Here is a 14440-nt window from a genome sequence, read left to right on the forward strand (position 1 = left end):
TGTTATGCCAGGAAGAGGAGGCTGTACATGAAATGGAAGGGGGGACTGTTATGCCTGGAAGAGGGGGCTGTACATGAAATAGAAGGGGGACTGTTATACCAGGAAGAGGGGGCTGTACATGAAATGGAAGAGGGGGCTGTTATACCAGGAAGAGGGGGCTGTACATGAAATGGAAGGGGGGACTGTTATGCCAGGAAGAGGGGGCTGTACATGAAATGGAAGGGGGGACTGTTATGCCAGGAAGAGGGGGCTGTACATGAAATAGAAGGGGGACTGTTATACTAGGAAGAGGGGGCTGTACATGAAATGGAAGGGGGACTGTTATGCCTGGAAGAGGGGGCTGTACATGAAATGGAAGGGGGGACTGTTATGCCAGGAAGAGGGGGCTGTACATGAAATGGAAGGGGGGACTGTTATGCCAGGAAGAGGGGGCTGTACATGAAATAGAAGGGGGACTGTTATACTAGGAAGAGGGGGCTGTACATGAAATAGAAGGGGGACTGTTATACCAGGAAGAGGGAGCTGTACATGAAATGGAAGGGGGACTGTTATACCAGGAAGAGGGAGCTGTACATGAAATGGAAGAGGGGGCTGTTATACCAGGAAGAGGGGGCTGTACATGAAATGGAAGGGGGGACTGTTATGCCAGGAAGAGGGGGCTGTACATGAAATGGAAGGGGGGACTGTTATGCCAGGAAGAGGGCGCTGTACATGAAATAGAAGGGGGACTGTTATACTAGGAAGAGGGGGCTGTACATGAAATGGAAGGGGGACTGTTATGCCTGGAAGAGGGGGCTGTACATGAAATGGAAGGGGGGACTGTTATGCCAGGAAGAGGGGGCTGTACATGAAATAGAAGGGGGACTGTTATACTAGGAAGAGGGGGCTGTACATGAAATGGAAGGGGGACTGTTATATTAGGAAGAGGGGGCTGTACATGAAATAGAAGGGGGACTGTACATGAAATAGAAGGGGTGCTGTTATACTAGGAGGAGGGGGCTGTACATGAAATGGAAGGGGGACTGTTATGCCAGGAAGAGGGGGCTGTACATGAAATGGAAAGGGGGCCGTTATACCAGGAAGAGGGGGCTGTACATGAAATGGAAAGGGGGCTGTTATACCAGGAAGAGGGGGCTGTACATGAAATGGAATGGGGGCTGTTATACCAGGAAGAGGGGGCTGTACATGAAATGGAAGTAGGGGGGGGGACTGTTATATCAGGAAGAGGGGGCTGTACATGGAATAGAATGGGGGCTGTTATATCAGGAAGAGGGGGCTGTACATGAAATAGAATGGGGGCTGTTATACCAGGAAGAGGGGGCTGTACATGAAATAGAAGGGGGACTGTTATACCAGGAAGAGGGGGCTGTACATGAAATAGAAGGGGGACTGTTATACCAGGAAGAGGGGGCTGTACATGAAATAGAATGGGGGCTGTTATACCAGGAAGAGGGGCTGTACATGAAATAGAAGGGGGGCTGTTATACTAGGAAGAGGGGGCTGTACATGAAATGGAAGGGGGACTGTTATACTAGGAATAGGGGGCTGTACATGAAATGAGAGGGGGGCTGTACAGGGAAGTTATACCTGAAAGAGGGGGCTGTACATGGAAAAGACAGGGGCTGCCCTATATGGAAGTTATACCTGGAAGTGGAGGTTGTACATGGGAGGGGAGCGGCTGTACATATAACTTATACATGAAAGAGCGGGCTGTACATGAAATGGGAGGGGAGCTGCTGTAGATGGGAGCTATACCTGAAAATGGGGGTTGTACATGGAATGGGTAGGTTGTCATACATAAAAAAGTATACCTGGAAGATGGGGCTGTACGTGGGATGGGCTGCTGTACATGGAAGAGGAGGCTTTACATGAGATGGGGCTGCTGTACATGGAATTATACATGGAAGAGGGAGCTGTACATGGAATGGGAGGGGAGCTGCTGTACATGAAGGTTATTCATAGAAGAGGGGGCTGCACATGGCATAGAAGAATGGCTGTTGCACATAGAAGGGCAGCTACAACAAAAAAGTAAATCCAGCCTTGTATACACTTAATATTATGGGAGAGCGGATGTGTGCAAAGACATGGAAACTCTCCATACACTTTAAATGAAACCTTCGTAGTGAATCCATATGCATAGATCCAGTGAATGAACTTATAGGAATATGAAGGCTGCCATCACTGACCTGGAAGCACTATGCTGATCAGGTGTTCAGACGGCATCCTTGTTGAAGTGAGATGTATAAATCAAACAGGGGGTAACTACTGGGTGAGTAGCCCCTGTAGCTACAGGAGTGCCCAGGATTGTGGGGGCCCTGGCCTCTTACACCCCCCTTAATACCGGGCCCTGTTGCAGAGCATGAGTTGTGTTGGCCACACTTGTTACGGATGGTGGCAACAACACTTGTTAGATGACATCTGGCAGATGGACCCTTTGGCCATGGGGCACCAGGGGGGAGTATTAACCTGTTAACAGCCACAAATGATTTATCTTACTTTCAGATAATGTACTGCTTTCGTCTTCAGCTGGCAGAACTTTTTGTGCTGAAAATTGTCTGCTTGCTTTGATCCCTCTCTCCAAGCAGAAACCATGGAAACTGAAGGCAGAAGTCCTCTGTCATTGTCTCACACTGCCCCCTAGTGACAAGTGGCCGTAAATACACATTGCAGCAGTACTAATTAGAAGCTAGGAAATCTAACAAAGAAGAAATAAAATAGTGCTAAACTAAAATGGCCTGGAGCACTTGCAAGCCTCTAAATAAACTGGCTGCTCAAGGGTTAATGGGTGTAAATAAAGAGATACCATATGATTTCTAGTTACACCCCTGGAAGCATGCGCTACTGAAGCCAAAAGATCAGTCCAACAGCCAGATAAATGACATTTTTAAAACGTGTTTCCAATATGGCAGCTTCTGTATTCCCGTCCCTTCGGGTTCCGATTAAAGTTTTAAAAATGCCCTTGGTAGTCTCTCGTCAGCGAATGTGACAGGGAATCTGGCTTTTGTACATTATCCCTTCTCTCCTTCCCTCTGCGGTAAGCTTAGGATCTGCAGCAGAAGGGATTATTCAAATGCGCAATGTGTTAACTGCACCAAAGAGGTTTTTAGATTGATTCTCATTATATTATTGAGCCATATCTGTGAATGATATTATAATAAAAACAGTTACCAAGGCTCCATCTCAAACTAATGTAGTGATTGAAATTGTAATCCTTTTTATTAAAGATTGATGGTCTTTACCCCAACTGCATACAGAAAAGGCTTCTATCTTTATCATATACATAACGTATACCCTACTGGACAAAAGTTTTAGGCATTTGTAAAAAAAAATAATGCTGTGAAGGGAGGAGACTTTCAAACACAACCGAGTGAATATTTCCGTCACTTAATCTCACACAAAGTTTATAAACAGAAAGAAACACAAGTAATACCAGTTATTGGTATATATAGGGGATAAAGAGGTGCCTTGGTTGTATAAAATACGTTAAAAACAACTAAAAAGAAACAAGTGAGGTGGCTTACCTCAGAGACAAAATTCTTAGACAAAGAATTTTTTTTAATTACAAAGCAAGCAACGCATTTCACGGTCTGAGCCCGCTTCCTCGGGCCAATAAAAGTGCCAACAGTCTCTAGACCTCTAACTTAGGGCGCCTCTTTATCCCTTATATGTGCTAAATCCACCCCTCAACGTCCCCCGTTGAAGGGGTATAAGCATTAGCCACAGTGTTTTTACACAAGCCTAGTGGTTCTTTTTATCAAGGAGAGCGACCAACCGAGGTCCATCTGGACCACCCGGAATGGTGTCGAGGTCATTGTCTCTACCTGCTGGCTGTGGTCGGTTGCCCCTAGCAACCCACCTTTGTGAGTAGACCTTTTGCTTAATTATTTCCCAAAAATTGTGTTACTTTGACGTACTGCTCCATTGGGCTCCCGTTTTCTCTCTTGTATCTTTTGCTCCAGGGTGCTCACACACTCCATCCACTTTGTGTACAATTATTGGTATGGTCACCCTTTGGCCTCTTTCACACTGGCGCATTGTGGTACCGCTACGCCAGTGATAGTCTATGGGGCATTTCATACCTAGCGCAGTGCAATACCATCCGCTGGAAATGCACGATTTAACGTGAGAGCAACGGGCAACATGCATGGCGAGTTGGCGACATGCTGTGACCGGAAGTCATGTAGGTCTATAGCGATACAGCTTTTTTGGCATTCACGGGGCAACGCGCATGCACAGAAGCGTATTTTTTCAATACACTTTCACGCAATTACAATTTCGGCCACAGGAAGCGAGCGCTAGAGAGCCTTACTTCCTGCTTGGCTTGCAGCCAGAAGGTAGATTACCGCGCATTATTGCGGTAATCCCCGAAGGTTATTTTTGGCGTTGCAGTGCAGTGAGATCATCGCACAGCAGCGCAGCTACAACGCTGAGCTACAACGCCGGTTTCCAGGGTGAAACCGGCCTTTGTTTATGGCAATATGTTTGGGGTCGTTGACCAATCATACGTTTCCATGATGGTTTTGCATGATCAACAAGTATCTGACTACTTATTCGCATTAGTAAGACCTTCAATTATAACTAAATCTGAAAGTTCAAGTACAGATATGCAGCCCCAAAATTTCAAGGAATCTCCACCATGCTTCACTGTTGGTTGCAGAAACTCACCCTTGCCATTTTCAACATGTAAAGTCTCCAGGCTTTCCGTGTCCATCTGCCTTCTGGTGCAACCAAAAATTATAGATTTGTATTTGTCAATCTAGATCTCCTGATGCCATTTTCAACATGTAAAGTCTTCACTGGAACTTCAGGTGTCCAGATTTGTAAAACCTAATGGTGCTCACTTAATTCATGGGGGGCATAAAAGTTAAAAAAACAAATAAATAGCCTCTAAATAACAAAATATTCGTACTCATTCTTACTTGAGTCTCTTTCAGCACTTTGGACAGCGGCACTGAATTATTCAGGCAAGTGTGAGGGCAGGCCATGGAACTTGTGATCAGTAGTATGCTTTGCATGTCATCAGCACACTGTTATGAGTTGAAACCCTAGTCTAGTGTAGCTCAGTCCAGCCTGACTGCTGTTGCTTCCAACATGATCTTGTATCTTGTATTTGGCCGTGTTCCGTTTCACTGCAGTTTTATATGGCTTTATAAAAGAGAAGAAAATATATTCAGGAGGTTAATAAAAGCATCTGGACTTACACTGCACACCTCGATTTCAGAAACTGCACAAATCCACCCCATGGTCACTTTAAAGTGAGATAAAACTCCATATTAACTGGAAAAATAAATTGATCTCCCAATAAGAATTTACTTGTTTTTAGTGTTCACTGATGCAGGAGAAATGTGATATGAAAAAAGAAAATAATATTTCTGCTAGTTTCCATCTTTACTGTTTCTCTATGATGCAAAAAGTAACATTACTTCTGCCGCCTTTTTATTATGTTTCAGCCCAGCTTAGTTTGTATGTTCCCTCCCTACTGCCACACTTTTTATTGTCTCTCCCACAGCAAGCATCACCTAGACCTCAGGCTTACATCACTGTGTAAACGCTACTGGTCACAGTGTCCGTATCTTATTAGAAATGGGAAACTGTCTGTTATTTGCTTGCTAAGATAAGCTGGTTACTGTAGCTAAGAGAAATAAAAAAGCTTCCCACAATCCCCTGGCACTGCACAGTCCCTGCAGTTAGTCAAAGGCAACCAGTCCAGGTAAGAATTTTTTTTTTAAATGAGGGACGTATAGGGACCTATTTTAGAAACGAGGTTTACATATATTTGTGTGGCACTGTTGTTTGGCAATGTTTTATTGTTTGGTTTTACATTCCCCTGTAAACACCAACAAACAACTAAGTTCTTCTTCTTTGTACTCTTCCTCAAGCAGGAACAGGCCAGGTTTTTGCACTTTATTGGAAATTCGACCATGAAGTAATTTGAGTGGAAATGTTTCATTTCCTCTTGACCTTGTCGGAGTATCCAGCAATGCTGCCTCTCACAAGGCAACGATGAAATCAATAAGGTAAATAAAATGCAGGTTACAATCTGAAAGTCTAACTGGCCTGTAATGTATTCTCGCCCGCAGGACTGTGACCGTTTCCAACAGAGACGCTGACCTCGTCCACCTTGAGACCAAAACTGCTGAAGGACGTAAGTTATGAAATGCTTTGTTCTGTTCCTGAAGTTTTCTGCAGCAAGGGAAAAAAACACTTTTATTTCATTATTGCCTTTTTACCGCAATCGCCGCTACTGTTTAAAGGAAAATCTCCACTTTGCCGAGAAAAACTTATTGCTTCCAGTTCAGCTGCTGAAGGCTGCATAGATTATTGCAAACATTATTTCAGCCTGATTGCTTTGCTTTGTTTTTGTGTACATAAAATGCACACATACTCTACAGTGCTTCTCAGACAGTTTGGCAGATAGGAGCAGGCATGTTTCTGAGCACATGCCACTCAGGCAAGAAGCTCCATCTAGTGTTCACAGAGCATACTGCAGTACCACTTTGCAATTTTCTTTTATGTCATTTTACACAGCTAGTGATTGTAGGCTACCTATGGCACTAAATTGGCTTAAGACTAACCTGGATAGCAGTGTCAGACCAACCTGCTAGTCATTCAATGGGGTTGTGCACACATGTTCAACCAACAACTCTAAGCTATCATAGACTGATTGTTTGGATGACATTTTGGGGAAAAGTTCTCCTCAGAGGGGGAAGGTGGTATGAAGTTATTTGGACAGGTGCATAAGACCTTTGCTGGGTACCTCATAACTTGTACATACATGCTTGATGAGATCCTCGATGAAATCTTGTTCCATCATTGGTCAGCTCCTTTTTTCTGTAGCGACAACGTATTTACATAGTGGATAAGAAGAACAGTTTGGTTGCACTAAATGCTTGATTGCACAGAGGATGATGGATTTAAGGTGTATGGCTGTGCCTACTGGTAAACTAGATGGAAAGCAGACTCAAAGAACCGGGCAACAGACCAAATTCCAATATGAAAACCATGTATGTATTCCATCCTCAGCAATAAAAAGATACAGATCTGTTTTGCAGGTCTTCCCCCTGCTTCCTCAGTGGCCACAGACTTTACTCTGATGAAGCAGGGGAGACCCGCAAAACAACTGCCAGGCCATCTGCACTCTTAGTCTGTACCTGTTTATTGCTGAGGATCAAATAGGTGGTTTTCATATTGGAATTTGGTCTGGTGTCTAGATTTTTTAGTCTCCTTTCCATAACTTATTTAAATGGAGGGTGTGGGGGAGTTTCCTCCCTCCAGCGTTTTATAATAGCAGAAAACTAAGGAATTTTAGCTAGAAGAAGAATTTCTAGCACTGCTGCTCTTGGCATAAAAAAGCTTTATTCGTATGTTTTTTTCAAAAGTTTAACATTGAAAGTTAAAAGGTATTGACATACCCGATCCTCATGGTGTGGCTGTGGAGTAGCAGCGGCCTGCCTAACAACCGTTTGCCTCTCAAGCATCTTCAAAGACTCTGTGCCAGGGATGTTGTTCCCAGCTCAGGCTTTAATTTACATAGCGCTTCTGTAGCGTACGTGATGCCCCCAGTGCCATCTGCCATGCTGTCATGACGACACAGTACTTCCTGGTTGTCTGCTTCCTACATGGTACCTGTTGACTAACTATAAAGGTGTATCCATAAAGATGTATCATCTGCGCTCCAGAGCGCTTCCTGGTGGTTCGGGTAACACATGATGCCTTCTAACCAAGAACAAACTTGGAGGTGGCACACAAATGGCTCAGCAATTCAATCTGTATTAGGAGCACACAGAGGTACACACAATATGTTTCAGGCATGGCCCTTCCTCAGGTGACACACCCGAAACCTGTTGTGTGTACCTCTGTGTGTTCCTAATACAATTTGAATTGCTAAGCCATTTGTGTGCCGCCTCCAAGTTTGTTCTTGTCATGGTGTCCCTGCTGAAGTCTGGCACTGGCAAACGTGTCTATCGATAGACCAGTTGGGTGGAGAGAGTGGTTCTCTATAAAGCGCCTTCCAACCAATCACAAAGTTGCATAAATGTATGTTGGGCTGCTGTTAAAACTAAGGAAGCCTATAAAGAGCTAGATGGAATTGCCACAGTTCTTGTCAGATTTAACTTGTAAGTCTGTATGTATGTACGATATGTATATAAACCCCATTGTTAAATCCCTTCACTACAGCTTACCCAGTATCTTTATAAAAGAGTTATACAGAAGAACAGTGAGAGATGCTTCTTATTTTAGTCAGGGCAAAGTGATGTAAGGTACACACAGCTTTTTTTTTTTTTAAACACACCGAGCACAGTGAGCAGGAAGAAAATAGGAAGGAATATAGTGAGACTGCTGACCGGTAGTGCTGGCCACAGAGAGGTCTCAGCAAAGGGAGGAGGTGATTGGGGTCAGGTGATCTGCTCTGTGCTGGGGAAGCAACTCCCACTCTCCTTTGCTGCCAACCATGCACTTTCAATATGTTTATTGCAAAAATGACTGACGTTATAGGCATCAAGCCTTTGTGAATAACTAATTGATGCACATTAAAAAAACATTAAAAAAAGTTAGTTGAACCAGGGCTTTAAAGGCAGATGCCATAAATATAAATCTGGAATAATCAGAGTCTCCACTCCTCCTGACAAGATGGAAGGCCTCCAATGAGGCTGTCTACTTTACTACGTGAGCTTATTGCTTCTAAATGACTTCTCCCCTAGTCCATAATTGTCAGTTAGGCAAATCTTCCGTTTGTTTTCCCTGTATAACTGTCAGGCATCTTTGAAAAGTGACAGATATGTAACAAGCTCAGGCGGCATCAAGGACGTCCTCCCCTCTCTCTGTCACGGAAACTTGATGCGTAGTCAGAGCGCTGGATTAACAGCTTCACTGAGTTGCTATGGAAATTTTAATCTACCACAAGCTGCGAAGACAACAGATTTTAAACAGGTTAGAGATGGCATTTTTTTCTTATTTCACAGAGAATTATCAAACCTCTTTAGGACGACTCTCAGCGTGACACTCAGTGCCTGAAAGATGCAAGAAACCATTATTAACTCAATAGACAGCTGTGCCTTACTCTTCACCCTGTTCACAACTAGAGACTCTGTCTTTAAAAAAAAAACTTCCCCTGGGGTTACTTACCCATTCTGGCGTATAAGACGACCCCCCAACTTTTCCAGTTAAAATATGGAGTTTGGGATATACTCGCCATATACGACTACTCCTCTTCCAACTCACACCCAATAAACATTGAAAAAACATCATATACTTGTGCTATGTATGAACAGATACTGGTGCTGTACTGTATGTGGTACCCAGTATATAGGCGATTGACTGGTTGGATTGGTCAACTATCCCTCTCCCTAAGTGAATTGGTCAGCTCTCCTTGTTTCCCTGTTTATCAGAGCGGTATGGAAGAATAGATTGCACTGTGCCCATAAAACACGCCTCTTTCACACTTCTGGCCCGCCCTTGTATCTTATTCACCTCCTTCTCTGCCTCTCAGATCTCACACATATGCGCCTGCGCCGCTTCACTACAGTCCTCAGCAGCGAGATCTGAGAGGCGGTAACAGGATAGGGCGTATCACCCGGCATCAATGACACCCGACGTATAAGACGACCCCTGACTTTTCAGAAGATTTTCAAGGGTTAAAAAGTAATTTTATACGCCAGAATATACAGTACCTCGGGAGTGGGAAGCCTCAGGGCCCCAATGAGGCTTCCCTCATCCCTGTAGCTGCAGACAGTCCAGCGCTGGCTCCTCCAAATCCTCCCCCAACAAGTCTGACAAGGCCTGATATATTTACCTCTCCGGGATCCAGCTCAGGCGCAGTAGCGGCTCTTCCTTCAGGTTAGGCGGAAATAGCCGAGCCCGATAGTATCCGCTCTACTGCGCAGCTGCAAAAGGACTTGTGCCTGCGCAGTAGAGCGGATCAATCAGATTCGGCTATTTGGCCTAGCCCGAATGAACAGCCACTAGTACGCCTGAGCTGGATGGCGGAGAGGTAAATATTTACATCGCTGCACTTTGGGGACCCGTGCGGGCTAACAGAGGGATGGGAGAAGCCTTGTTATGATCCAGAGGCTTCCCCCTCCCGAGGTAAGTATCTCCCAGAGGGATTTTTTTGTATTACAGGTTTTCTTTAAAGGGAACCTGAACTGAGTAAAATGATTTAAAATAACACATGATGTATTTGCTAATGAATAGTACATACTTACCTCACCATCAGTTCCTCTCAGAAGCTCACCATTTTCCTCTAACAATGATCCATTCCAGTACTAACAAGATTTTGTCAGAACTGAAATACATCAGTTGCTGTCAGTTATGTATCAGTTGCTGTCAGTTACAACTGAAAGGACAACTGATGTGCAAGGTAATGTCCATGATTCCCTATGGCTCATGAAGGCGATATTACAGTTTAAGGGCCCTTTTACACTTAATCAGTTGCTCTCAGTTAAAACGGAAAGAAAATTGATTTGCAAAGTAAGTCCCATGTTTTCCTATGGCACCTTTCACACTTAACGCGTTTTAACTGAAATCTTCTTCCCAATGCACTGCTATGGAAAAAAACGCGTACTAACGCATACCAACTGATTAAGTGTAAAAGGGCCCTAACAGTGTGCTGACCCAGAAGCTGTTAAAGGGTCAGTGACATTTTTACAATGGAGGACTGAGAATTCCATCAATCCCAATGGACAAACAGTATGCGGGAGAGGAGAAAGAAATTGATACGACAACACAGGAGCTAAGTATGACGTGTGTATGTTTATTTTGACTTTAATTTTCAGTTCAGGTTCACTTTAACCTTTTGAGCCCCAGAGGTTTATACACCCCTAGTGACCAGGCCATTTTTTTTTACAATTCAGCACTTTACAACTTTAACTGTTTATTGCTCAGTCATACAACTTAGCACCCAAATGAATTTTACCTCCTTTTCTTGTCACTAATACAGCTTTCTTTTGGTGCTATTTGATTGCTGCTGCTGCTAGTTTTAGGTTTTTGGTTTTTTTTTAAGTTAAATGGCTTCCCCCTAAATAGGCCCTAGACTATTATTATTATTATTATTTAGTATTTATATAGCGCCGACATATTACGCAGCGCTGTACAGTGTATATATATCTTGTCACTAACTGTCCCTCAAAGGAGCTCACAATCTAATCCCTACCATTGCCATATGTCTATATTATGTAGTGCTGTAGTCTAGGGCCAATTTTTTTAGGGGGAGCCAATTAACTTATCCGTATGTTTTTGGAATGTGGGAGGAAACCGGAGTGCCCGGAGGAAACCCACGCAGACACGGAGAGAACATACAAACTCTTTGCAGATAGTGCCCTGGCTGGGATTCGAACCAGGGACCCAGTGCTGCAAGGCGAGAGAGCTAACCACTACGCCACCGTGCTGCCCACTATGATACAAACACTACACCACACATCCCTAGACCTATGGATTGTGAGCCCCTCTGAGGGACAGTTAAGTGACTATAAGACTATACTCTGTGCAGCACTGTGTAAGATGTCAGCACTATATAAATAAATGATCATTAAAAAAAAAAAACAGCCCACCAGCTCCGATCACAGGCTGGCAGGCTGATGCTGGGGTGATGGGAGAGCGCGCTCACATGAGCTCCCATCAAATCTCGCTCCTCACGAGATGATGCCATATGGCTTCGCTGAGACCTGAGAGAGCCGCTGTCCCTCTGCCGTCATGCGTTAGGCGAACTGGAAGCAGTTAAAGAGGCACCGTAGTGACATAAAGTTGAATGCAGTAAATTATTCTGGATACCCACCTTTATGTTAATTTTCCAGGTTTTAGCATCAGACACTTCCTATATCTATACATTGCTGTATATTGGCATGTAGCCCCGCCCTCCCAGTAATGCTTAGCCTAAGCTGTTTAGTTATGCGGAATTTCTTCTCTTAGAGCATTCTGGTAGACCATGTAGATTTTGCACTTCAGAACTCCCAGTAAACCAACATTCTAACATACACCTGACAGGACTAAAGGTGGTCATTCTCTATACAATCCCACGGCGCGTTGTTTCTGATCGCCACGGTAATCAATCGGAAATGATCGGTTGTGCTCAATAAGGGCCAAAACCCTGCTTACTAATTTGATCAGATTAATTGAATCGATCAGTTCCATCAATCCGATTGTTTGCGATTGATTGGCCGTGGGATTGTATCGTTAATAGTAACCTTTAGTCCTGTCAGGACTGCAATGCTTCCCTAATTCCAGAGGCAGAAGGGATGCTCACATTCATGAGGATGCAGGCTCTGCGTACATAGCAGAACTAAATATTCACTCCCATCTCAGTAACTGCTGACAGCCATGCAAAATAGTTTTCCCTATGAACCATATGGAGAGGTTCAGAGAGAGGTCGAGGGAGACACAGAGTAAACACAAGTAAATCAGTCATTTTAAACAGGATGAAAAGCAGGCACAGGCTGATAAAACATTGGCTGTTAGATGACTCTCATGTTAAAGATTCAAATTAATTGCACCCACATGTGACATTCATGACAGCAAGTTAAAGAGGAACTTTAAACAAGGATTGAACTTTATCCCAATCAGTAGCTGATAACCCCCCTTCCCCATGAGAAATATTTACCTTCTCTTAAATAGTCAGTCTGTGTGGCTGAAACCCCTCCCACAGTGTGATGTCATGGCCAAGGTCCTGGCAGTTTGCTGTCAGTGAACCTTGTTGCATTGTGGGAAATATCGGCTTTTCCAACTGCCAAGCAAGCAACACTTCCCCTGTGCATAGAATGCTCAGTAACAACATTCTGCAAAGATCACCTGACAGGACTAAAGATGTCACCACCAATGATACATTTCAGAATGTAAATCAGGGTGATGAAAGATTATACAATCACTGACTAAGTAATCTATAAATGAATATTGTAAACAACAAGCAATTGTATTCATTATGTTATTTTCACTGCAGTTCCTCTTTAAGTATTGTTTGAAAACAAGAGTGTAATCGCTTGAATTCCTCTCTCGTCTCGTTGAGAGATGGGTAAACATTTCTCCAGTATTCCCACCGCCACGTTTTATCGGGATGTCTTTTTCTCTCTCTCCCCCCTCTGGACCGTGGCGTCTGTTTCCCCACCGGAGAACGCCACTAAAATGAGTCTTTTCTGTAATGGAACTCAGGCCATAGAAAAGTTCCCATGCAAATGAGCTCTTCTCGTTGTCATGCTAATCGCAGCGTTTGAAATGACTCGAATGATCCTTTTAAACATCTCCCTGAAAAGCGTCTGCGTTCTCCGAGAGAGAGAGGAGGATTTCCTGCAACCGCATTATACAGCTTAATTCCCGCTCTGCATCGCCATTCAATTAAGAGTTTTTGTATTCAGATTGCGGCTCAGAATAGGGGGGGTGAGACACCCGACGGGGAATTCTGCTTGGGAGTAATTTGCTGCCCATATTGGCTTCTCTTGCTGTGTGGCCACCACAAGGTCAGATCGTCTTGTGCAGAATTATCAATGGACAGTTACACCATCTTTTGGGTAGGTAATGGTTGGCTCAATTAGCTGCCTGAAGAAAGCAAACCCAAACTGAAAATTAAAAGTCAAAATAAACATACACACATCATACTTGCCTCCCGTGTAGTTTACTCATCAATCTCTTTCTGCTCTCCTGCTTCCTTTTTGTCCACTGTGATCGATGGAATTCTCCGCCCTCCATTTTGAAAATGGTGGTTACCCCACAGCTTCTGGGTCAGCACACTGTTAAACTGTAATATCGCCCACTTAAGCCATAGGGAAACAAGGACATTACCTTGCACCTCAGTTGTTCTTTCAGTTATAACTGACAGCAACTGGTATATTTCAGTTCTGACAAAATCTTCCCAGAAATAGAAGGAATTGTTGTAAAAAAAAATGGTGAGCTTCTGAGAGGAAAAGACGGTGAGGTGAGTATGAAATATATATTTGCAGGTAAATCATATATTTATATTAAATAATTGTACTCGGTTCAAGTTTACTTGAAGGCGCCCATATATCTACCAATGTATAGGCAGATTGTCCATGAGATAAATCTCTCTCTGATATGATCTGATTAGAGATAGATCTGTGGCCTGCCTATACGTTTGGGGGGGGGGGGGGGGGGGGGGCGGCAGTGGCCAGGGGTCCATCGCATATCGAAGGCTGTTACTGCTATGTATCCAATCAATCATGTTGGACTGAGATTTTCCAGTATGCTCAATCGATAAATTCAACCGAATCAAGGATTGGGCAAGCTTGTTGTGGCACCGATTTTATTTTGATAAAATTAGAGAAACTGATTTGGTATCGAGACAAAAAAATGGTTAGATTAGATGTGTGGGCACTATAACAGTATTCACGCCTGCGCTGCTCGGGTTCACCAGCAATAAAGCCTTGTTCACATTGCGTTCTGTTTGCATGTTCGTCCGCGTTGGGCTGTTTTTGAGGCGTCTTTTTTTCCCCCGATT

At 43.8% G+C, this 14440-nt stretch overlaps 1 protein-coding gene across 14 annotated transcripts in view; it reads left to right on the forward strand.

Moving 5' to 3' along the window:
- The window catches only part of LOC137535751 (VPS10 domain-containing receptor SorCS1-like), a 1470659-nt gene that overhangs the window by 1148801 nt on the left and 307418 nt on the right, over positions 1 to 14440 (forward strand). For all 14 annotated transcript variants that reach the window (XM_068257627.1, XM_068257625.1, XM_068257626.1 and 11 more), the window contains one exon: positions 6081 to 6145. In XM_068257627.1, the coding sequence (XP_068113728.1) occupies positions 6081 to 6145 (65 nt within the window). The remainder of the gene's footprint in view (positions 1 to 6080; positions 6146 to 14440) is intronic.

This window comes from Hyperolius riggenbachi, chromosome 10, assembly GCF_040937935.1.
Source record: "Hyperolius riggenbachi isolate aHypRig1 chromosome 10, aHypRig1.pri, whole genome shotgun sequence".
NCBI classification, from domain to species: domain Eukaryota; kingdom Metazoa; phylum Chordata; class Amphibia; order Anura; family Hyperoliidae; genus Hyperolius; species Hyperolius riggenbachi.